Source organism: Octopus bimaculoides, chromosome 1, assembly GCF_046866305.1.
Source record: "Octopus bimaculoides isolate indiv1 chromosome 1, ASM4686630v1, whole genome shotgun sequence".
In the NCBI taxonomy this organism is placed as follows: domain Eukaryota; kingdom Metazoa; phylum Mollusca; class Cephalopoda; order Octopoda; family Octopodidae; genus Octopus; species Octopus bimaculoides.
The window spans coordinates 121037204-121060209 of NC_142928.1; the positions used below are offsets into that span (position 1 = coordinate 121037204).

At 36.5% G+C, this 23006-nt stretch overlaps 1 protein-coding gene across 2 annotated transcripts in view; it reads left to right on the plus strand.

Moving 5' to 3' along the window:
- The window catches only part of LOC106867958 (tyrosine-protein phosphatase non-receptor type 23), a 102803-nt gene that overhangs the window by 63145 nt on the left and 16652 nt on the right, over nt 1-23006 (plus strand). Inside the window, exons 12-21 of one of the 2 annotated variants that reach the window (XM_089357080.1) lie at nt 3772-3911; nt 4512-4603; nt 7576-7780; nt 8700-8857; nt 10461-10612; nt 12001-12194; nt 13469-13764; nt 13865-14227; nt 17974-19324; nt 20778-22246. In XM_089357080.1, the coding sequence (XP_089213206.1) occupies nt 3772-3911; nt 4512-4603; nt 7576-7780; nt 8700-8857; nt 10461-10612; nt 12001-12194; nt 13469-13764; nt 13865-14227; nt 17974-19324; nt 20778-22246 (4420 nt within the window). The remainder of the gene's footprint in view (nt 1-3771; nt 3912-4511; nt 4604-7575; nt 7781-8699; nt 8858-10460; nt 10613-12000; nt 12195-13468; nt 13765-13864; nt 14228-17973; nt 19325-20777; nt 22247-23006) is intronic. The other variant, XM_089357091.1, reaches the window with a different exon arrangement.

Genomic DNA, 23006 nt, shown 5'->3' on the forward strand with positions numbered 1-23006 from the left:
GTAACATCCATGGGTGAACTGGAGGCTTAGATGGCTGCCTTTGATGTTCGTTACATGAATCACATCGTCGACTGGCTATCTCTATAGCAGCATCGATACCAGGCCAATAAACGGCAGTTCTTGCTAGTTGTTTCATGCGTTCCATGCCAAAATGTCCAAGATGCAGAAGATTGAGGATCTTTGGCTGCAAGCTATGTGGAATCACAACTCTAGATCCATGTATAAGGCATCCATGACAGATACTAAGTGAGTTTGATAACTTACGGAACTTGTTGACTTCGTCATTGATCTCCATGTTCTTTGGTGGCCAGCCTTCACGGACGTAGCGCATCACTGTAGATATCACTGGATCTTTCCCTGACTCTTGACGGAGGACGTTAGCATCCACAGGTTGGACTTGAATACTAAGAGCTTTGATGGCACACACCATGTCTATGTCTTCACCATTTTCCTTTCTGTCAAAGTCGTTGTCATCACCGAATGGCAAGCGACTGAGGGCATCAGCATTGCCATGATCTGCTGATTTCCGATATTCAATGGTGTAGTCAAACTGGTTCAGCCACAGGGCCCATCGTGCTAGTCTGTTAGCAGCGAGAAGTGGCGTCCCTTTCCTCGGACTGAATAGTGATGTCAGTGGCTTGTGGTCAGTCACGAGTACGAATTTACGACCGTACAAATATTGGTAAAACTTCTGCAAGCCAAATATGATAGCTAGGGCTTCCTTTTGAATTTGACTGTAGTTACGCTGTGCAGAAGTGAGAGTCTTGGACATATTGGATATTGGGCGCTCGCTTCCATCAGGATAGCGGTGAAACAGGACTGCTCCAATACCAACGTTTGATGCGTCACAAGCCAGTCCCAAAGTTTTGTTTGGATCGAAGTGTATCAGAACTTGACTTGATGAAAGTACATTTTTCAAGTGATCAAAAACTGACTGTTCCTCATCTCCCCACTTCCAAATAGTTGACTTTTTCGTAAGGCAATAGAGTGGCTCTGCTATACTGGCTAAGTTTGGGATAAACTTTCCATAAAACTGAACTGAACCTAGGAAAGATTTCAAGCTTGATTCGTTCGTTGGAGATGGCATCTTTAAGACTGCTTCGACTTTGGATCCCTTAGTGATCCCTTCAGTCGACAAAATGTGTCCAAGGTATTCTACACTGGGTAGTGCAAACTGGCACTTTTCACGGCGACATCTGAGTCCATTGTCGCTTAGACGTGTGAGCAGACACTTTAGGTTGTTTAAGTGACTGTTTGCATCTTTCCCACTGACGAGCATGTCATCCTGGAAGACGGCCACTCCAGGTAGATCATGGGTCAGGTTTTCCATGATCTCCTGAAAGTAACCAGGTGCTGACTTAATTCCGAAAGGGAGTCGTCGTTGCAGGAGTACTCCACGGTGAGTGCTGAGTGCGAGTCTGCGTTGACTTTCTGGAGCCAGTTTGATCTGATTATAGGCATCAGCAAGGTCTATCTTTGTATATCCGAATCCACCTCCGAGTTTCTGCATCAGTTCAGCAGGGAGTGGCATTGGATGACGGTGATCAGCAAGTTGGTCATTAATTCCCACAGAGTAGTCACCACAAATCCGTAGTTTGGGCTTCAGGTTGCTTGAAGCGTGTGCTTTACGAATCGGTACCACTGGCGTTCCGTATTCATTGAATTGAACAGGCTTCCAGATTCCCTTGGCGATGCCTTCTTCGTAACCTTTGGCCAGGTCATCACGAAGAGCAAATGGGACCGGACGTGCCTTGTGAAAGACTGGTGTTGCGTCCGATTTGAACTTCACTTCCAGTTCAAAGTTCTTGAGACAGCCCAATTCTTGCTTGAAAAGATCTGGAAATTCATCACACATGTTGTGACAATCTTGCTGCAGGGAAACATAGGGCTCGCTTGAGGTCTTTGGATACATCCCTTCTGCACCTTCCCTCTTAGCTTGGCTGTCTATGCTTTTCAAACCTAGAGCAGTGTCTACGGAAATTCCCAGAGTCTGGATAGCATTCCGACCCAGCAAATTAAGATCAGAGATCTTGGTGACTATGTAAGGTATAAGATCCTGCTTACCAGTTGTTGGATCCTTGGTTTGGCCCATGAAAGTTCCTAGAACAGGCAGGTTGTGCTTGCTGGCAGATTCATAGCGATGCTTGACATCTTGCAGCTTTGGTCTTCCAAGTTGTTTCCAGACTGACAAGGAAACAAAATTGCCTGTAGTAGCAGTGTCCAATTCCATTGTGAACAGTCTGTTCTGGATTGGTACTGGCACAATTAAACTGTGAGTGTCTCGGGAAACTTCACCTAGGATCACCTTGACTAGTTCAGCTTTTGTGATTCTTTTCACGGGAGTTTGTGAATGGCCATTGCGTTGCTGATGTTGTTTTTTCCTACACACCGCTTGCAAATGACCCTTTTTATCACAAAAATGACATTTGGTTTCCCTGAAAGGACAGTCTGTTGCTTTGTGGGCCTTTCCACATCGGTAGCATTTCTCCTGGTTTGTGGAATAAGACTGCTGATGGCTCTTTTGAAGACTCTTCTTCCTGTTCTGCTGGACTTTGTACACCTGCTTGGTTTTGGAACTGTATACAGTTTCTTTTGGAACCTTTGCTGCGTCTTCAGTCTCAATGGCAACCTGGACAGCACGGGCAAAATCTAGTTCTGAGTCTTTTATCTTAAAAAGCGCCTTCAGAACCGCTTCATTGTTAACCGAACATATGAATCTCTGTCTCAGAGCTTCATCCTGTGGGTTGGTGATCGCTGGAAAATCACAGGTAGCTGCATCCTGGCGTATACGTGCTGCCAGCTCCTGGAGAGTTTCGCCTGGCTTCCGCTGCATATCACTCCAAAACTTGAAACGGTCTCTCACAATGAAAAGTTTAGGGTCGAACTGTTCCTTCATGAAGTCAACGATTTCGTCCATTATCAAGTTGTTGATATCTTTAGGCGGATTTTGTTGGGTAGCCAGATTAGCAAGTTGTTTGTAAACAGTAGCAGTCTGATTGGTCAGGAACACTTGTGCCATGCGTTTTTCAGGTACAGCATTAGCAGCCACAAACGTACGGAATCTTGACCAGTAATCAGGCCATAGTTCTGTCGCTGAATCAAATGCAGTAAATGGTGGAATCGACACTGTTGTTGAAGCAGCTGAAAAATAGCCACTAGAATCGCCTTCAACTTGTCGAGCACCAAACAGTTTTAACAGAGCGTCCATATCTCTCTGATGTTGTTGCATTTGCTTGTCCATTTGTTCCCTAAACAATTTAATAAGTTCTACTGTCTGTTTTTCAGCCATTGTTATTACGATGAATAATTTTACGGTAAAGTAAGCATGTATCCTATCGGCGACGCCAATAAACTCTGTTATGATTCCCTCGGATGACTCGTAGAGATAACACAACGAGTTGTACAATTTAGTTATTACATTTATTGTTCAATTACATACAAAGAACGCACTCACCCAATGTTCGTTATGAATAAACAAAAGTCATGTCCGCCATATATATATCAATGACATTTTACCACAACAGTCCCACAAGACAACAACAATGAAACAATGAACTCAGACGAACCACATGACACACGGAACGTCAGACGAATTACATATCTAACAGTCCATATAACAGAATCTAACTTGATATTTCATTGTATTTAATGTGAATTCAGTTTTGAATTTCTTAAATTTTGTATTGAATGTCTATATAACAAATATTAAAAAAATGGAAGAAAAATGCATTCAGCAATGAATTTTCAAAATATGTTTTTACATAATTTCAGACATTTTCTTACTTCATTACAACTAGAAAAGAGTATTTTAGAACCTGAAGCAAGCCGCTTGCCTCAAGATTTGCTGGAAAGATGTGCAGCTATCAGTGCACGACCAAATGCAATCAAAGATCTGGTCGATGTAATGGGAAGTAAGTGTTTTCTTATCACTTTATTGTATTGCTTGAGTAATTATCATTACTTAATATTCTTAATTCATCATAAGTATATTTAATCATTGATTCATGATAGCTTCTGCTTGATCAAATGCTGTTTTCCCTTTAGTATGGTGTGTAAGTGCTTAAACAATTGAACTTCTAAATTAGAGATTGGCAATTCTTGAAAATGGGGCCTAGTAATAAAATCATTGGAGTTCTGAATTAAAGTGAAAGTAATGAATAAGGGCCTTGAACTGAATGTTGTGCTAAAATAATTTTTTATTGTTCAGACTTGCTCTAGGGAAATGAATGTTTCTGAAGAAATTTGGTAGCTGGTGAGTGGAAGAATCAGCCAAAACATAACATACATTGAAACACAAAATATGAGACCTTACTGCTTTAGTTATCAATTCAGAATTATACAGTATATACAAATATATCGAATTAGCTGTACGTTTGTTTGTGCATCAGTATATATATATATATGTGTGTGTATGTATATCTCTGTTTATGTCAACTACATTGGTTACATAGTAGACATTATATATATATATATATATATATTTGTTTTTAAGATTTTTTTTTCTTGTGTAGAGCTATCTGGTTTTGCAACTGAAGTTGAGATGGGAATCAAAGAAGTGAAAGAACTAATTGAGAAGGAAATAAAAGCAGAAGAGGAATTTGAAGTAAGAATTTTTATATTTCCTTTTACCATATTTTTTCATGATGACACGATTTTATAAAATACTAAGTTTAACAGTCTTTGGTTGTTTTATAAAATACCATGTTTAGCAGTTTTTGCTTGGTATAATGGTTAGACATGAGACAAGGTGGTGAAATACAATTTTCAGTTGTTGAGTCTCATGGAGGCAATGCAAGTGACTGAGACTTCTGGTGATTTGTTGTGCTTGAGAAGAATGCCAAGCTAAGCAAAATCGTGGTTAGTGTTAGTAACACGTAAAAGGCATCCATGCCATTGGCATGTAAAAGACAGCCGGTACTTTTTGTAGAGTGGTTGGCATTAGAAAGGGCATCCAACTGTAGAAATCAAACCAAAACAGACTGAAGTCTGGTGCAGCTCTCTGGCTCACCAGCTCCAGTCAAACTGTCTAACCATGCCAGTATGGAAGAAGAACGTTAAATGATGATGTTGGTAGTGGTTAGTGGTGGTTGTTTATGGTGTATATGTAGTCCTGGTAAATTCATTTCATAAGTGTAACTAATGAATTGATTTATTAATTCTGAATAATTTTCAGCAGATTCAAATGTGAATATGCTAATTGCTGTTGTATTTTGTCTTTGGAAAACAATTTCTTCTTTCAGCTAAATATGTATTCATAACACACTTGATTCATTAGTGTAAGGGGACTCTAGGACGCTCAGTGTTTTGACATTGTGTCTCCTCAGTCAAAGCTACACCAGACAAATGAATCTAACAAGAGTTTGTGACTCTTGTTTATAACTTCAGGAAACAAACCTTTTGTTGAGTCATACTGACATATGCCAACTAATGAACTGTTCTGAAGCAACCAAACTTTCTAGTGTATACACCCTATTGTGTTTGTTTCAAACTTCCCGGTAACATTTCCACAGAAAGAAAATTTGGATAGGCAGCACTAATACTGATTTGACATCAAAAGTTAACATTTATTGTAATTTGTTCTGTAATAAGCTTTTTTTTCTTAGTGTTTACCACTGTCACCAACTGTTATTAGTTTTCATTTTATTGTTGGTTGTAATCAGTATTGTTGTTGGCACTCTGTCGCTTACGACGTCGAGGGTTCCAGTTGATCTGATCAACGGAACACCCTGCTTGTGAAATTAATGTGCAAGTGGCTGAGCACTCCACAGACACGTGTACCCTTAACGTAGTTCTCTGGGATATTCAGCGTGACACAGTGTGACGAGGCTGGCCCTTTGAATTACAGGCACAACAGAAACAAGAAGTAAGAGTGAGAAAGTTGTGGTGGAAGAGTACAGCAGGGTTTGCCACCATCCCCTGCCAGAGCCCCGTGGAGTTTTAGGTGTTTTCGCTCAATAAACACTCACAACGCCCGGTCTAGGAATCGAAACCGTGATCTTATGACCACGAGTCCTCTGCCCTAACCACTGGGCCATTGCGCCTCCACAAGGTGTAATCAGTATAAGAACTAAGAGAAAGTAACCAGTAGTTTTATTTATTAAAAATGATTATCTATAGGAATGGGATAAGAGAGAAAATGAGTGAAAGCAGAGAGGAATCTCTGAACAAGGTATTAGGTAAAAAAGGAATTTGTTGGATAAACCTCAACTTCTCTTTAAATTCAGTAAGAGTTTTTATTTAACCCCCTTCCAAAAAAATCCCATTCATTTATACATTGATCTTGTTAGAGATGATGAAATTGCTAATAAAGATTAAAAAACACATAGATGAACATTATAGTATTGTTCTGAAATGGGAAGAACTATAATGGCATGAGTAATTAAATACCCATTTTTAAAACTACTAAAAACTAATAGTGGCTGATGGGAAGTGTAACAATGATAGTCATTGTTGTTTTAATAATTTATTGAATTAAAGTGGCGAACAGGCAGAAATGTTAGAACGTAAAAACAGACAAATTACCACTAAGCATTTCGCCCGGTGTGCTGAGCTCAAATTCTGCCGAGGTTGACTTTGCCTTTCATCCTTTTGGAGTCGATAAATTAAGTACCAGTTGTGTACTGGGGTCGATCTAATCGACTGTCCCCCTCCCCCAAAATTTCGGGCCTTGTTCCTTGAGTAGAAAACTATAATTCATTGAATTATTTCTACAGCATTGTTTATTTCTTTATTTGTTCTAGAATAATCTATAAAAAAGCATAAAACGAAATTGATTGAATTGCATGAAAAGCATGTAAAACATTTCTCTAATTCAATGTAGAATGATCTAATTCAATGTAGCATAATCTAATTCACAAAATACTATTGGTGAAGGCAGAATACTTGTGAAAATTTTTGAATTAATGATAAAGGGTTAACTATATAAATGAGCATATGAAGCATCTCTTGAAATTAACACCCTAATTAAGTTAATAGGAAGGAGCCTCTACATAGTTACTCAACCGACAATATGCTGATGTAATATTTTTGAGGTAATTTTTGTTATAGTTAAAAATCATCTTGCATAAAAATTGAGAATAAATCCTATAAATATGCAAAATGTATGTAATGCACCTGTCTGATTATATTGCTATTTGTGACTAAAAACAGCTCTTATTTGAGGTCTGGTAAATAATTGTGGACTGCTTACATTCAACACAAATGCCATTAAAATAAGCCTGCAAATTTTCACAACTGTCTCAACCAATTAGCACTTCAATTAGAAAGTCATTCATAATCGTTATCAGTTTTTTTTTCTTTTGTATGTTGATATGGTTGTGTATATATCAGCATAAAAATTTGCAGCTCACAGGATATATTATATCATGCAAAAGTTGTTTTAATAATCCATTGAATTATTTCTCGAACATTGTTTATTATTTATTTGTTCTAGAATCATCTATGAAAAAAAAAAAAAAAAAAAAAAACATGAAAAGAAACCAGTTAAATTGCATGGGAAATGGATGTAAAAAATTTCTCTAATTAAATACAGCATAATCTATTTCAACTTTATTTTTATGCATTTTCCTCCCTCAGAAAACGTTTGGTAAAAGACCTCCAATGACAATCCTAAACCAAATCCAGAAAGACTGTGAATTGTATGAGTCTGGACATGCGAGGGGCAGTAAATCTAACAAAGATCTTCACAAAGCCATGAATGCTCATGTTGCCAACTTAAAGTTAATCAGTGGACCTCTTGAAGACATACAGAACTCTTTACCTAATTACGACAGCATTAAAAGTAAGTGTTTGGTATTTTTGTTTTATATTCTCATTTATTTATTCCATACTAACATAACTGGGACCGATCTAAACGTTTAGGTATATTCATATCAGTTTGTTTCATTTCATTTTTTTTATGTTGGTTTTTTCCATGCTGGCATACTTTAGACAAGATTTATTGAGGTAGATTTTATAAACCTGGATGTTTTTCCTGTCACCAACCCTTATTTTTCAAGTAAAGTAATGTTTTATTCCAATAGTCATCACACATTGAAACCGTCTGAGCTATGGTACTTTTGTTTACTGGAGAATGTAACCAGTGTCACTGTTTTACTCAAATAGTGATAATAAAGACAGGATCAACACACCAAACGCACACACTCAACCCACACACATGCACTCAACACACACCCACACCACACACATGCATGCACGCACTCACTCACATACTTCCACTCACTCTCACATCATACACACACACGCACATGCACTCGCACACAACACACATGCACTCATACACAATGCATATAACACATGCACTTGTGCACAATACATGCGCTTACGCACACTCGCACACACGCACACATGCACACAACACACACACACTCGCACACAACACACACACACACACACACACACACACACTCGCACACAACACACACACATTCACATACAACACACACACTCTCGTACACCACACACACACACACACTCACTCACACACAACACACACAATGTTGAAAATGATGAGAGATAGAGGACTATTTATGTCGATATAATCATTCATATACTGACGTGACAAAACAATATAAAACTTGAGAGAAAGAATTCAAGGGTATCATCAGCATTTGACAACAAATAGTGAAGTAAGTGTAAACATAATTAATGTTGCAATTTATAATGTTTCAAATATAAATTTGGTTTTGTATTTTCATTAGATCCGGAAGAGGAAGCTGTCCAAAAAGAGCTAAAAAAATTGCTAGCAAAAGTGGATGAGATGAAATCACAGCGTGTCATGCTTGAGGAACAATTTCGTACCAAACTACAAGAAGATGATATTACGAATGTGTTGGTAACACAAGAAGCAAACAAGCAGGTTATTTAAGTAGATTTCTTATCTAATTGTAAGTCTGGTTATTGAATTTCAAAAAAAAATGCAGTCTATAGGAAGTACACAGATTGGTTTCATTACCACAGTTTTGATATACTGCTTGTGTAGTTAAAAACTATACCTTAATTGTTGAAGTAATTTAAAATATGAATTTCTTACAGAAGATTAGTAATTTTTAGAGAAAGTTCATAGTTCACTGAATTGACTTCTAAACTTTGCTAGTAGTTATTTTACCAACTCTGGCAGAATGAAAGGCCAAGTAAAGACTGATGGAAACTATAAAAGGTGGAACAGAATTGACTAGGAATCCTGTTTGACCTATCGTTTATGGTATTCCTCCAATTTATCCTTTTAGCATTCATATTACTCTGTCAAATGTAATTTTTATTTATTCACATTATTTTGAATTAATCATGTATTATCTTGTAGCTTTGAGATTTCAGTGATCTAATTTACTTTAAGAATGATATTGTAAGGTAGGTGTGAAAGGCTACTATTTGGGCCAGATATGGTTAGTTTGAATGGTAAAGGTTTAAATGACTAGAAATATTATATAGTGAGGTAAGTTCAAGTCCTTGTGTCTTAAATAGAAATTGAAAGATTTACTGTTAAATATCTCTTATGTGAGTCATTGCTAAATATTGAGCTCCTGTATTTCAGAAAGTTTTCTGAAATCTGTTTGTTACTGCTTCAACATTTTTATAAAGACATTTTTGATATAGAATTTCTATAACAACCTGAATCAGTATCAATACAAATAAGAATAGTCAATACTTGTGCTTTTAAAATTGTATTGATATAGATGTATAATATGACTGGATGATTATATTATGAATGCAAAATGTGTTGTGAAATTGTGCTGCTGTAGAAGCCAGCTAATGAATGTATAGAATGAAGTGGTTAGGTTTAGTAGTCAGAATATTGGGTTTCAGGAATGAGATGGCATGAAACAAGGTGCATGCAAAGATACTGTAATTAGTTTAAATCATGCCAATAGGAAAAACAGATTTTAAAATATTGATAGTAATTAGCTCATATGTGTTTTTTCTCTTTAAGTAGTTGTAGATTTTGTAAGATGATGTATGGTAGTTAAATTTTCAAAAGTTGTTTTTTTGTAGTGAATGAATTGGAAGTGTTTAATCTAAAAGTTAACAAATCTTGGAATTTGATTGTCATTTTAGTATCTAAATTTTGCTATTTTAGTTGGTTCCAAATTGTTTTTTTTTAAATTCATCATAACCGCATAACTATCACCATTTGATTTAGATTTTTTTTTTTTTTACGGTGCAATGTAGTCAGGTTTTCAACACAAGATGTTGACAGCTTTTAATGGTTGATTTACTATTTTCTACATTTGAAAGAGGAAAACTGTCATTTTAAAATCATATTTATGTCTACTTAAGGCTTTTGAAAATACTTTGACCTCATTAATAGTTAACTTTTAAATATTTCACTTAATATTTTTAACCTCACTCTTTTTTAAAAAATTTTTTCTTATTTTTTTTTACACTTGTCAAATTGGATTTTTTAATTTTAACTTCATCCTCTAAATAATTCAAGGGATACAAAAAAAATTTCTGATTTCCAGGAAATATTTGAAGAACAGTTGAAAAAGCATGATAAGACAATCAATTTAATTGAACAAAACCTTGCTGCCCAAGAAAATATTTTACGAGCTTTAACGAATGCAAATGCAAAATTTGCTAATACTCGAAAGACAATAACCGAGATTAGAGTCAAGTAAGTATTACTTTAGTTCTGGATTTGAAGAATATCTCCAAGTGAAACTTATTTGCCTAATCAACTAAACCAGTGTCCTATACTACCTCTAATCTTCACTGTCAAACTATTCATAAACTATTCACCTGTAGAGTGATGTATATTTTTCAATAAAGTAGCCTGCCCCAATTAAAATATACAGTATGCCTGAGGAACACAATATACAGGGTGTCCACAAAGTCTGGGCACATGGGGGATTAACACATACTTTAAGAAATTATTATTTCTTATATTTAATTGTTTATGTTATGATTTTATTTACACCATGTAGCCAGACTTTGTGTTCACTCTGTACTATCAATTTCACTGTGTAACAAAATTTCTATTTTTTTGTCTTTGGTCAGTAAGTATTGTTTTTTATTTACTTCTAAGAAATCAAAGGAAATGATTACTATTCCCTTCAAACTTTGCTTTTGTAACCTGAATATCAATGTTTTGAATCTGACCAATTTTCCATTACACTTCTGACAGATTCAGTGCTGAGTTGCTGAAGCAGAAATATCGTTATAGCAAATATTCTGCTCAGTCCCACAGATTTGCTTGTCAGTTGCTTGACCGTAACCACTTGAGCATACCCTTAGTGGCTGACAATATATACATCTTTGAGCAGTAGTAGTGGGGAAGCATCATAGCCATGTATTGAGAGGGATTCTTTGGGATTTGGATAAATGTAACAAAAGTAAAGTTTGAAGGAAATATTAGCCATTTTCCATACTTTATAGGGGTAAGCAAACAGGAAATAACAGTTGCTACCCAAGGACAAAAATTGTGTCACACGGTGTTATCCTTGTGATTCTAAATATAATTATATTTTTATATACTTAAGAGTTATGTTTCAATTTTTATAACCTATTAACATGAACTATGTATCTGAAAATTAGTTAAGAACTATGAGTTTTAACATTAGATTAATATTAAAATATTTTTTCCAAAAACAGGAGTTCAAAATTAGATATCTTGAGAATTTTTATGTGCTGATAAATTGGTTCTCAATGCTGAATCTGAAGAAATGTACTAAAATCTTTGAAATTTTGAAGAATGTGTTATGGTAAAAAAACAACAAAACAAAACAAAAAGACTCTTAGATGTCAACATGTCATATGTCAAAGATTACTATTTAGTGACAGAACACAAAAGATCAGCACCATTGAGATAGCTCTACTTAATATTTAGGAGGTGAGAAAGGTCAACCTTAATTGTGCGTGTTGTTAGTGCAGACATTAGGTATAGAAAATATACAGTGAACTTTCAGGAATAAATTTTTGAATTTGTAAAGCAACCCAACTCATTTTTCATCAACAAAGTAGCATTAATCATTTAAAAAAAATTTTTTTTTTCATGTGATTTAGACGAGAAGCATTGATCAAAGAACTGATGAATAGCTATGATGTTTACGAAGATTTGTTGGCAAAGTCTCATAAAGGTCTTGAGTTTTATACAAAACTAGGGTCCAGCATTGAGCAGATGCTACGCCGAACTCGGAGTGTCTGCCAAGTGCAAGAAGAAGAGAGGGGCCAAATAAAAAATAAATACAATTCTAAAAGTAAGTATGTTGTTATCCATTATTTCTATGCAACTTGAAACTTATCGTGAGTGATTTGTTGTATCACATTATCTGATGTTCAAAAATGGACATCAATTGATTATATTATTTGACGTCCATGTTTCTAGGTTTGCATGGATTTTCCAGTGCGATTTTGTCAGTTGTAGTGATTCTTTGTCATCTCTTTGAGGTTCAGCATCTTGGGCTCAGCTCTTAAATGAACTTTTGTTTTCTTCAGTCTTTCCCTTCTTCAGGTTCCTTCCTGTTGGATCATTTGGCACTTCGTTACTCAGCTGTCATCTTTTATACACATCTGATGTCTGTATCAGAGTAGTGTTCTCACTTCTTCACTACAGTCATTTCCTCTTAAAACCACTTTTACTCCTGGTTCTTATGTATTGCTCATTAGGTCATACTTAATAACTAGCATTATTGTCAGTTGCTGCAAGAGTAAAGGAAATATCTTGCATGTAATTACAGAGGTATCAAATTGCTGGACCAGGTAATAAAAGTTATGCAGTTATAGCCAAATTAGAAACAAAATTATGTTACACGAGATGCAATTTTGTGCCACAGAGAAATATCACAGATGTCCTGTACCTTGTAAGACAACTGCAGAAGTATTTAGCTAAAAGAATGTCATGGTATTTGACTTATGACCTGGAGAAAATCTTTGACAGGGTTCCTTACTCTGTGATCTGTAGGTCTCTGGGGAAGTTAAGAGTAGATGAATGGCTTGTCAGAAGCATACTACCCATATGTAGTGTGCTGTCAGTAAGGCGAGAGTTAGCCATGTATACAGCAATGAATTTAGAGTACAAGTTGATTGAGAATGAAAAATGGGATGTTAATAGAAAGTCATATTTGTTTGTCTCTTGTAAACAATACATCTCATAGTCCAGCAGTTTCATTGTTTTTGATGTGTGAAGACTAGTGGAAGGGGGAAAAATACCTTCCCTTTCAAACAAGGTTGGTAGCATCTGACTATAAGGTCACATCAAAATGTTTCATTTAACCTTTACTAGCTAGGAAAAGTGGAGATAAAAATGAAGACTTGAAAATAATTCATTAACCAAAGCTATTTTGTTTTTTGTTTTTATTAATGAACCATTCATTAAAATCTATACTAGGCTGGTATCACGGTTCTATAGTTGAATTTTTAATTTTACAATTAGCTGCTCCTCTTGAAGGCAATTAATATAGTGAAAGGTGATTAGCTTCAAATAAGAATCTATAAAGTTTTGTCTTTCATTGTGATGTGTTAAATGTTTCAGCTTCAACCCCATCCAGACCTGCAGCACCCAAACCTGGCAGCAATGTACAATCGTCATTACCAAGTTTCGAAGGACCCAAACTTAAGGATTATCTACCTTATATGAAACCAGCTACTTTTGGCAAAGGTGCTAAGGGCCAAACGGATAGCCACTCTAGTGGTTCATCAACACCCGATGGCTCTGTCAGCTTACCTGATTTAACTGCAGCATCAGTGGTCTTGCACCATGAAGGAGAGGGAGGAAGCAGTGGTGCACTTCCAGCTGGTGTAGGAGGATCTATGTCTCAAGGCACCCAGGTATGTTTACCACTTACATTTTTTATAATGTCTCCCTTTTTTTAGATTTGTCTGACTGTGATGGAAATGAGCTTTTGTTTTCCATTACTTTCCCTTGCAGAGTGCTGACACTCAACAGTTTATTGTGACTGCAGTTCCTTTTAAAATACCTAGCAGTGCAGATGCTGGTGCCATATCAGTACCATCCTCTGGTACTCCTGTGGAAATGAGTAGAACTTTGCCACTTACAGGTCCATCATATGTGGCACAAGAGCAACAAGAGTCTCAGCAATGCAAATCACAGCTCCTACCACCACCACAGCAACGTCAGCAACACACCACTAATACCGTTTCTGCTGTGGCCACACCCATTGCTTCACCAACTATGGATGTTCAGGCTTATTCCCACGTATTGCCTAGCACTGCTGGAGTTAACAGTACTTTCAACAGGCAGCAAGGAATCAGTGTCTCTGCAAATGTGCAGGTAGGATCTTCCTTAATAAGTTCCTCTTGAGAGATAAAAACCACTGAAATATTTAAGTGCCTTTCGGAAACCTCATGAGCAAAAAAAAAAACAACAAAAATAAATAAATAAATCAAAATCAAATAAAATAAAATAAAATAAAAAAATTAAGATGTCTTTGATGTGAAGATAATTTAAAAAACATTCAAATGAAATGAACAAATAAAATTTATATATTTCCTATTTAACTCCAGTAGAGATTTTGATTTCTTTTTTCTAATAGCCCCATTTCAAAAAATATTTTGATTTTTATCTTTTTATTTTGTTCTAATCATTAAATATGCTATTTTTTAAATGCTATAAATCACTGTTTAAATTTTGAATTATTTCTATAATTAAATGAATGTTTAAGTAGGATTAAAGGAAAGACTGCAATTTCTGAGAGGTAGAAAGTGTTTTTTTTTTTTTTTTTAGTCACTGCTTGTTTTATCTTAACTGGCATTCATATAATTGACCTGCTTGAAGTATTGGATCTATGGAGGTTTCTCTTAAGTTTCCTATTTGCTGTTTGCCATAGGCAACTACAGAAAAATTTGACAAAATTTACTACCTAGCTACAGGTGTGGCTGTGTGGTAAGAACCTTGCTTCCAAACTAACTACATGGTTTTGAGTTCAGTCCCACTACATGGAACCTTGGGCAAGCATCTTTTACTGTAGCTTCGGGTCAACCAAAACCTTGAATGGATTTGGCAGATGAAAACTGAAAAAAGCCTGTGTGTGTGTAATCTGTGTATGTCTCCCACCACCTCTTGATAACTGGTGTTGGTGTGTTTATATCTCTGTAACTTAGTGGTTTGGCAAAAGAGACCAATAGAATAAGTATTAGGCTTAAAAAAAATAAGTCCTGAGGTCAATTTGTTTGACTTAAAAAATATAAAAATCCTTCAAGGCAGTGCCCCAGCATGGCCACAATCAAATGACTGAAATGAGTAAAAGAGAAGATACTACCTAATACTATTTCAATTACTTGCTGGCACTCCATTGGTTACAACAATGAGGGTTCCACTTGATCTGATCAACAGAACAGCCTGCTCATGAAATTAACGTACAAGTGGTTGAGCACTCCACACACACGTGTACCCTTAACATAGATCTTGGGGAAATTCAGCGTGACACAGAATGTAACAAGGCTGGCCCTTTGAAATATGGGTACTATGCATTTTTGCCAGCTGAGTGGACTGGAGCAATGTGAAATAATGTCTTGCTCAAGGACACAACGCGTTGCTGGGAATTGAACTCATGACCTTACGATTGTGAGCTGAATTCCCTAACCACTAAACCACTTGCCTTCACTTTAATTTCTAAAAGCAATTTTAACTGCACAATGTACCATATATCCTTCAATATAAAGAGGACTCCAAACTGGGATGACACTTTGACATGTAACAACAAACAGCTAAGAACATTTCATTGAAGAACCCCCTTTTAAGGTTGGACTTTATTACAAGTGGCAATTTTTGAAAGACCAACCTTTCTTTACATTCAAGCTAATTATTTATTCACTTACTCATTTAAATCAAATAATTTCAACAGTACAAAATATTGCATCTCCCATATTCACATCCTCAATACTTACATTTAGAAACACTCAAGTAGTGACATACTAAATAAATCTATAATCGAAAGAAATATTGTGGGAATCAATTACAAGAGAAATAATATTAATCAGTACTCACTTTCCCAAACATGAACTGTATAATGCACTCTGTTACAGATATTTTCAAATTTTGATTACATAGACCTAAATGTGTTTTTATTATGCATACATCACAAATGTAGCAGCTTTTCACTCATACTTACATAACCACTACTTAGAAACGCTTTAGTTATTTAGGCATCATTGAAAGAAGACAAAACTTATCACCAAGTAGATAACATATTTAATGAAGGAGAGAAGTTACAGGGCCTTTGACAGCAGTGAATACTGTAGAAGTGGCATTGGTTACATGAATTATTGATGATAATCATTTTCTAATTTAGGCACAAAACCAACAGTTTTAAGGGAGGGGGTTAGTTTAAACCAGTTTCTCAAAGTGAGTCCCTTGAAAAAAGATCTGGGTTTCCTTGAAATCAGATGTTTTTAAATAAAATTTGATAATTTTCTGTTCACCATTTTCGAAGTAATAAGTTATATTTTTTATATGAATAAAATTTTTCTCTGAAAGAATTTTATTTAATGTTTTATTAAAAGTAGATGGAGTTGTGATTTTCCAAGTCACAGATCCCATATCTATATTTCACATATGTTTTTTTCCCCCTTTTTTTACCAAAATAAATTTGACAGTTTTTGGCCTGAGCTTTCAGGGGAGCTTCAATCTATTAGAAATAGAAATCAGATTCCTTCCAAGGACACATTTTAATTTATAAAAAAAATTGAAGGTCACATTGCATATAGCTTTAGATTCACAAAGCATTTCACAAAGGTTTGCTTGTTTAGGTCCAAACTGAGGTTAAGAATGAGTCTTTACCTGTACTTGACAAAAACCACGAAAAGAGACCCCAGTTAAATATTTACTATGATAAACTAGTGTAACCTGTAGCTACTGGCTAGGCTTTTCATGGTTTCATTTCCCACACTCCAATATAAGAATATGGTTGCACCTGTTGATTTCATGGGACAAGGAATAAGAGTTGTGATATTCATGCTAGTCCAAGAGTATTAAGTGCATAAATAAAATGACTAGAAAGCAAATTTGGGTCCACCAACAATAACAACAGCTCAGCAAATGCAGCTTGTAATAAATAAGTTTATTAGAAAAGAAAATGCGTGTTGAATGACATGATCATGAGTCATTTATTGCATTCTTTGGACATTGTTCTATATTGCCTCCTTCACAATAGTCTGTTTCTGCTTTGTAGTGAAAGGAAGAACGTCTAACAGCAATTGTAAACAATTTAAACCACTCAAAATCCCTGTACAAACATGTAAAAACAGATGTAAAAGCAACAAAAACGGAAAATGGAGGGCAGAAAAAGATTGTGTCTATGTAATCATGTTTATAGAATTTTAATGAAAAATATTTGATTTTAATTGGCTTCACCATTGGATTTATGTAAACTATCTTGAAGCTGAATTTAAATGAAAACTCTATTTGGAAAAATTTAATCTTTTAGCCCTTTAGCATTTAGATTACTCTGACAAATGTAATGCTTATAAATACACTTTTTTGTTTTGAATTAATTGGGCATTATCTCATAGCTTCAAGAATGTGATGATCTGATTGTTTATTTTTAGAATGGCATTGTAGGATAGGTGTAAGATGTCAGATCTTGGGCTTGATGTGGTTGGTTTAAACAGTAAAGGGTTAAAGTCTCTTCTAATTTTGTAGAGATTTTGAAAAGGATTTTTGTAGTTAATCTTAAACTGCAGTATCTTTATTGATTTTGTTTTTAAAATTTTAATATATCATAATAAATTATTGTTTATAGAGTTATATTCTAAATAATTTTTTTTTCAGAATGAAAGCTCTTCTCTCAATTTCTTACATATTTTTAAAAAAGTAAATTTTTATAGGAACGCACAATCTCTTTTGAGCTTTGGAACATGAATTTCCGTGTAATAAGTTGTGAGTGACATTTGTAATATAATGTAATAAAATAATATAATTTTATGTGATAAGAAAGTATTTGCAGTTTAACAAATGTTTCATGAAAATAATGACATGATGAAATATGGTATTTTGATATTCATTGCTTTTGTTTTCAGGATCCTGCAAACTTTCCTAATGCTTCAAGAGTCCAGGCTGGTGGGCCACAGTACTATCATTCTCAAGATGTACAGCAATCTCAGCAGTACCCAGCTAGTACCAGTGTTCCCAATGCATTACCTCAAAGTGCTCATCTTGTTCACTATCCTAACCAGCAGCAAATACCTGCTACAAACTATCAGGCAGCTCCAGCTGGCCATATTGATTCTATGTATCCTGATATATATAGCTATCAACAGGTTTACTGTCAAAATGTTTCAGAACAACACCAAAGACAGCAGATTCCTTATTCTATGCCTCCATCCACAGCTGCAACTCACCCACACCCACAAATTTATAGTTCACAATCGCCGTCGCAACATCCTTATGGTGACAGGTTCTCTGTATCACAGCCAGGTTATTCTTCTCCTTCGAGGACTACACCCAACCAACAAAGCCACATGCCTGGCCCACCTACACAGCAGCCTGTTTATGGTCAAATGGTTGCTCAGCAACAATACCCTAGTAGTACCCAAGTTGCCCCTTACCAAATACCTTCTGCCCAGCCTATTTCTGCTTCACAAGGTCAGGTGCCAACTCAAAGATGGAATCCAAATATGGATCCTACGCACAGTCCTTCACACACGCAGTACCAGATGCCTAATGCAAGCCAACAACAGCATCCATCAGCTGCATCTTCAATGAGTTACATTCATTCAGCTGGCAGCTATGGAGTAACTAGCCCAGCTGTTGGACAGAATCAACCTATGCCATGGGTATCACCATCTAAGCTGGCAGCTGGAAGTGGACATCCATCTGGTCAGTATATAAGCAATGTACCCTTGCAGCATGTGTCTCAACCTCAACAGCAGCAGCCACAGCAGCCTGCTCATATGAACTATCCTCCTGGTTCTACATCACAGTATGGCCAACAGCATCCTACTTTCACAGGACAACCTCAGCCTCCTCAGGGGCAGCCTCAGCCTCCACCCCCACCACAGGCCCAGCCCCAGCTCCCACCACAGGCCCAGCCCCAGCTCCCACCACAGGCCCAGCCCCAGCTCCCACCACAGGCCCAGCCCCAGCTCCCACCACAGGCCCAGCCCCAGCTCCCACCACAGGCTCAGCCCCAGCTCCCACCACAGGCCCAGCCCCAGCTCCCACCACAGCACCAACCACAGGCCCAGCCCCAGCTACCACCACAGCACCAACCACAGGCCCAGCCCCAGCTACCACCACAGCACCAACCACAGGCCCAGCCACAGCACCAACCACAAGCCCAGCCCCAACTCCAACCTCAACTCCATCCACAGGCTCAGCCACTGCAACACATTCCGACACCTCAGCCACCTGCTATGTCATCATCAGCTGGTGAGTATGTCAGCAATTTTATCATCTCAGTGTAAATACACTTGAACTAGTTTGCCATAATTTGTATTGTTGTCATTATTTCTTATTAACTCCATATTTGTTTTTGTCATTACTTCTTTTTGCTTTATTGCAATTCTTAAGTCTGTCATGGTCGTTGTCTGTTACTGCATCTGTCACCATCATCAGTTTTGATAATCATTATGTTTATTGCTAATTTCCTTTGTCATTTTTTTTTTAATTAATATTTTTGTGACTCTGATGATGGTCTTAACCATTGTCATTGATTTGTCCAATGCATTTCACTTACTGTCATCAAAACTAGATTTACATAAATGCATGTGTAATTGGGAATGCATAATGTTCGACTTCCCACTCTAGTGTTATTTCTGGAATGGCAGTTGTCATATTTTGCATGGAACAGCTGCCTGTGAAATTCTAAGCAAACTGACAACAATTGCACTATGCATTTACTGAGCTGGACAAAGTCTTCAAAAGAGTCTGTCTTATATTCTTTAGTTTTGGGCTGTTAAGGAAAATGGGTGTAGATGCATCATTTGTAAGAGCCATTTACTAATTTGAAGGTACTGTAAACAAGGTTAGAATTAGTAGCAAGGTGAGTGAGGAATTTAATGTACAGGTAGGTGTTAGCCAGGGCTCTGTGATCACTCCCCTACTATTCATTATAGTTGCTGAATCAATAATGCAGGAGTTTAAGACCTTTTGAACTTTTATATGTTAACATCCTTTTTATTTCAAAATCTGTTTCAAATGCTGCAAAAAAAAAATGAAACCGGATGTTCTAAAAAAGATTCTAATGGTTTAATCAAAGGCCTAACTGTTTGAATACCCAAAGGCTTGAATACCCAATACCAAAGTCTAATTAGTAAGAGACACCACAAATTCATATGAATAACTGAGATGTTTGATATAGAAGATTAAGTAGGTAGTCCATTTAATATGCATTGCAATCACTAGATTCATTAAAATGTGTAGAGGGATTTCTGGCAGGCTAACAAGGTGCACCTGTGTTTTTGAAATCTTGGTTCAGAGAATGAATGCTATAAACAGCTCAGATGACTCAGCAACTGCAGTATATTAGTTTCTGATATCTAGGTGTCTTAATCAGTGTTGTTAGTAGAAAATATAGCAGCTAAAGTACATAGAGATGATGGGTGAAAAATAATTTGGTTGTGTTTTTTTTTTTTGCAATTGATACTTTCCCCATCACTTTCTACGTTTTCTAGTGTAAAAAAAAAAAATATTTGTAATGTAGACTGTGTGTGAGAATCTTACAATATATGAGAGTGAAAGAGGTGGGGGAAATATTAAGACAAATGGATTGAGCATGTTTTTTTTTTATCCATTCATCAAAGTAATGTCTGTGACAATTTACTTTTTGAATTGTTTAAAAAATTAAATACATATCAAATAATTTTTAATATTTTCTTTTTAGGTCTACAACCACCAGGTTTACCTCCACAAATTCCTAACCAATGGAAGCAAAATCAGCCACAAGCTCCTTCACAACAGACGTGGATACCCAACCAATCATATGGTGGTCTAAGTCACCAACAAGTGACAGGTCAGCCCCAACCAGGACAGATTATCTCCTCTAGATTTCAATCGCCAGCAGTACCCCAAAGTTCTCCTCAACACACTTATAACCAAACACCCTCTCAAGAAATGACAGCTAATCAACAGATCCTTGCAGGATCTTCACATCAAACTCCCTTCTCTCAATCTTTCCCAGTTCAAGCAGCAAAACCAACTATTCTTGATCATTCTCAGCAGATGGCTACAGCTAGAATGCCAGCACCTGTTCAACAAAATCAAGCTACACAGCAGCAATTACAATCAGGAACCTCACAGATCCAGCCACCTTCTACTCAAAGCTCTTTTCAGCAGCAACAGAATACAATGGGGGTAATGCAATCACATCCAAATCAAGGAATGACTGGAGTTTCTACAGTACAACCACAACAGCAACAACAGGATCTGAATTTCCAACAGAAACTTTCTACAAATCTGGCACCACTTTCACAGCAACATCTACCTGGTATGACTGCACAGGTTCCACCATTGCAACAGCAACAAATGCAACCTGGAATAACACCCAGCCATCCCCAGCAACATGTTGCACAACAAGGGGTACTACCAAGACAGCCAACACAACAGAGTAACCCGAATATGTTACAGAACCAATCTCAGCAACATATTACATCTGGAACATCACAAGGCCATCTACAACCTGCTCACACTCAACAAGTTACTTCTGGCCAACAACAGAGCAACCGTCAACAAATGGCTACAAGCTCAGTTCAAGGACCTTCTTCTCAACAGCAGTCTGGCAATCAGATTCTTTCTGATGTCAGTGGAGGACATCTTCAGCAACCACTATCTCAGTACACTCCACCTTCATCCACTATCATTACATCAGCTGATCTAAATGTCACTATCCAACCACAATTTACAACAGTTCAAAACTCAAACATTCAAACTTCTGGCCCAGGCCAACCATCACCTCAACACACTTTCAAGCAGTCTGTGACCACATCTCAATCTCTACCAGCAACACAAGGCTCTTCACATATCCTAAATCCTCCCAAACTAAGTCGTCAATGGTCTGGATCAACTGTTTCATCTCTGGATGATATTCTGTCTTCTAGTCCTGAAAACGTACGAGAGACAACAATAGCAGACATTGTTCTTACACCTAAAGTACTTACACCACAAGAAATTCAACAGCAAAAAGAGGAGGCCATCAAAAACAATGCAATGAAACTAGCTCAGAAACAAGATCCCTACCAGGACAAAGAAACTCTTGATAAATTTGTGATAGAAGTAGAGAAATTTGAGAAAGTTGTTCAAGGACTTTCTAAACCTACCCTAAATGGACCAAGTCCTCTTGACTCTATTTGGAAAGTAATTATCTCTTTATTCTTAAATCTTTTTACATTTTGATATTATCATATAATAGGAAAGCATTTTTTATATGGTAAATATTATGCATATTGATCAGATATTGATTTGCTTGACAGATGAGATTATAATTAAGTTCACTCCAGTCTATTACTACTTCCTATAGAATTGAATCAAAGATATTGAAAAAATTGACTACAGCAAGATTTAAATTCAGAAAAGTTTGGTATCAAATTAATTATAGTAAATTATTTACGCCTCTGTTCTGTTTTATTGATTATGTATTATTTTATGTGATTAATTGATTTCAGTTTTAAATATTTAGCTCTTTTTGAGTACAGCAAAATACCAGATATCTTGGTCCTTATTCATTTCCTTATGGTTCAGTGTCCTAAGATTGGCCTTCAATACTTTGCCACATGCCTTCTTGGGTTTCCGCCTTCCACTAATTCCATCCACTTTGAATGATTGGCCTTTCTTTATGCAGCTGCCTACACCCATCCTCATCACATGACCAAACCAATGCAGTCTTCTGTCTTGCATACTGTATCTAATTCCTCTTATGCCTAACTTTTCTTCCAATACACCTGCACTCTGTTGCACAAGTACACCAGAGCATACTAGCACCATTCCTCTCTAGCTTTCACATATCCTCTGCAACCACCATCTCTATCACCACCACCATTACCAACACCATTAATACTACTCCCTCCACTCAGTATACAATAAACAAATGTCTGGTATCATTGTTCCAATGAACTTA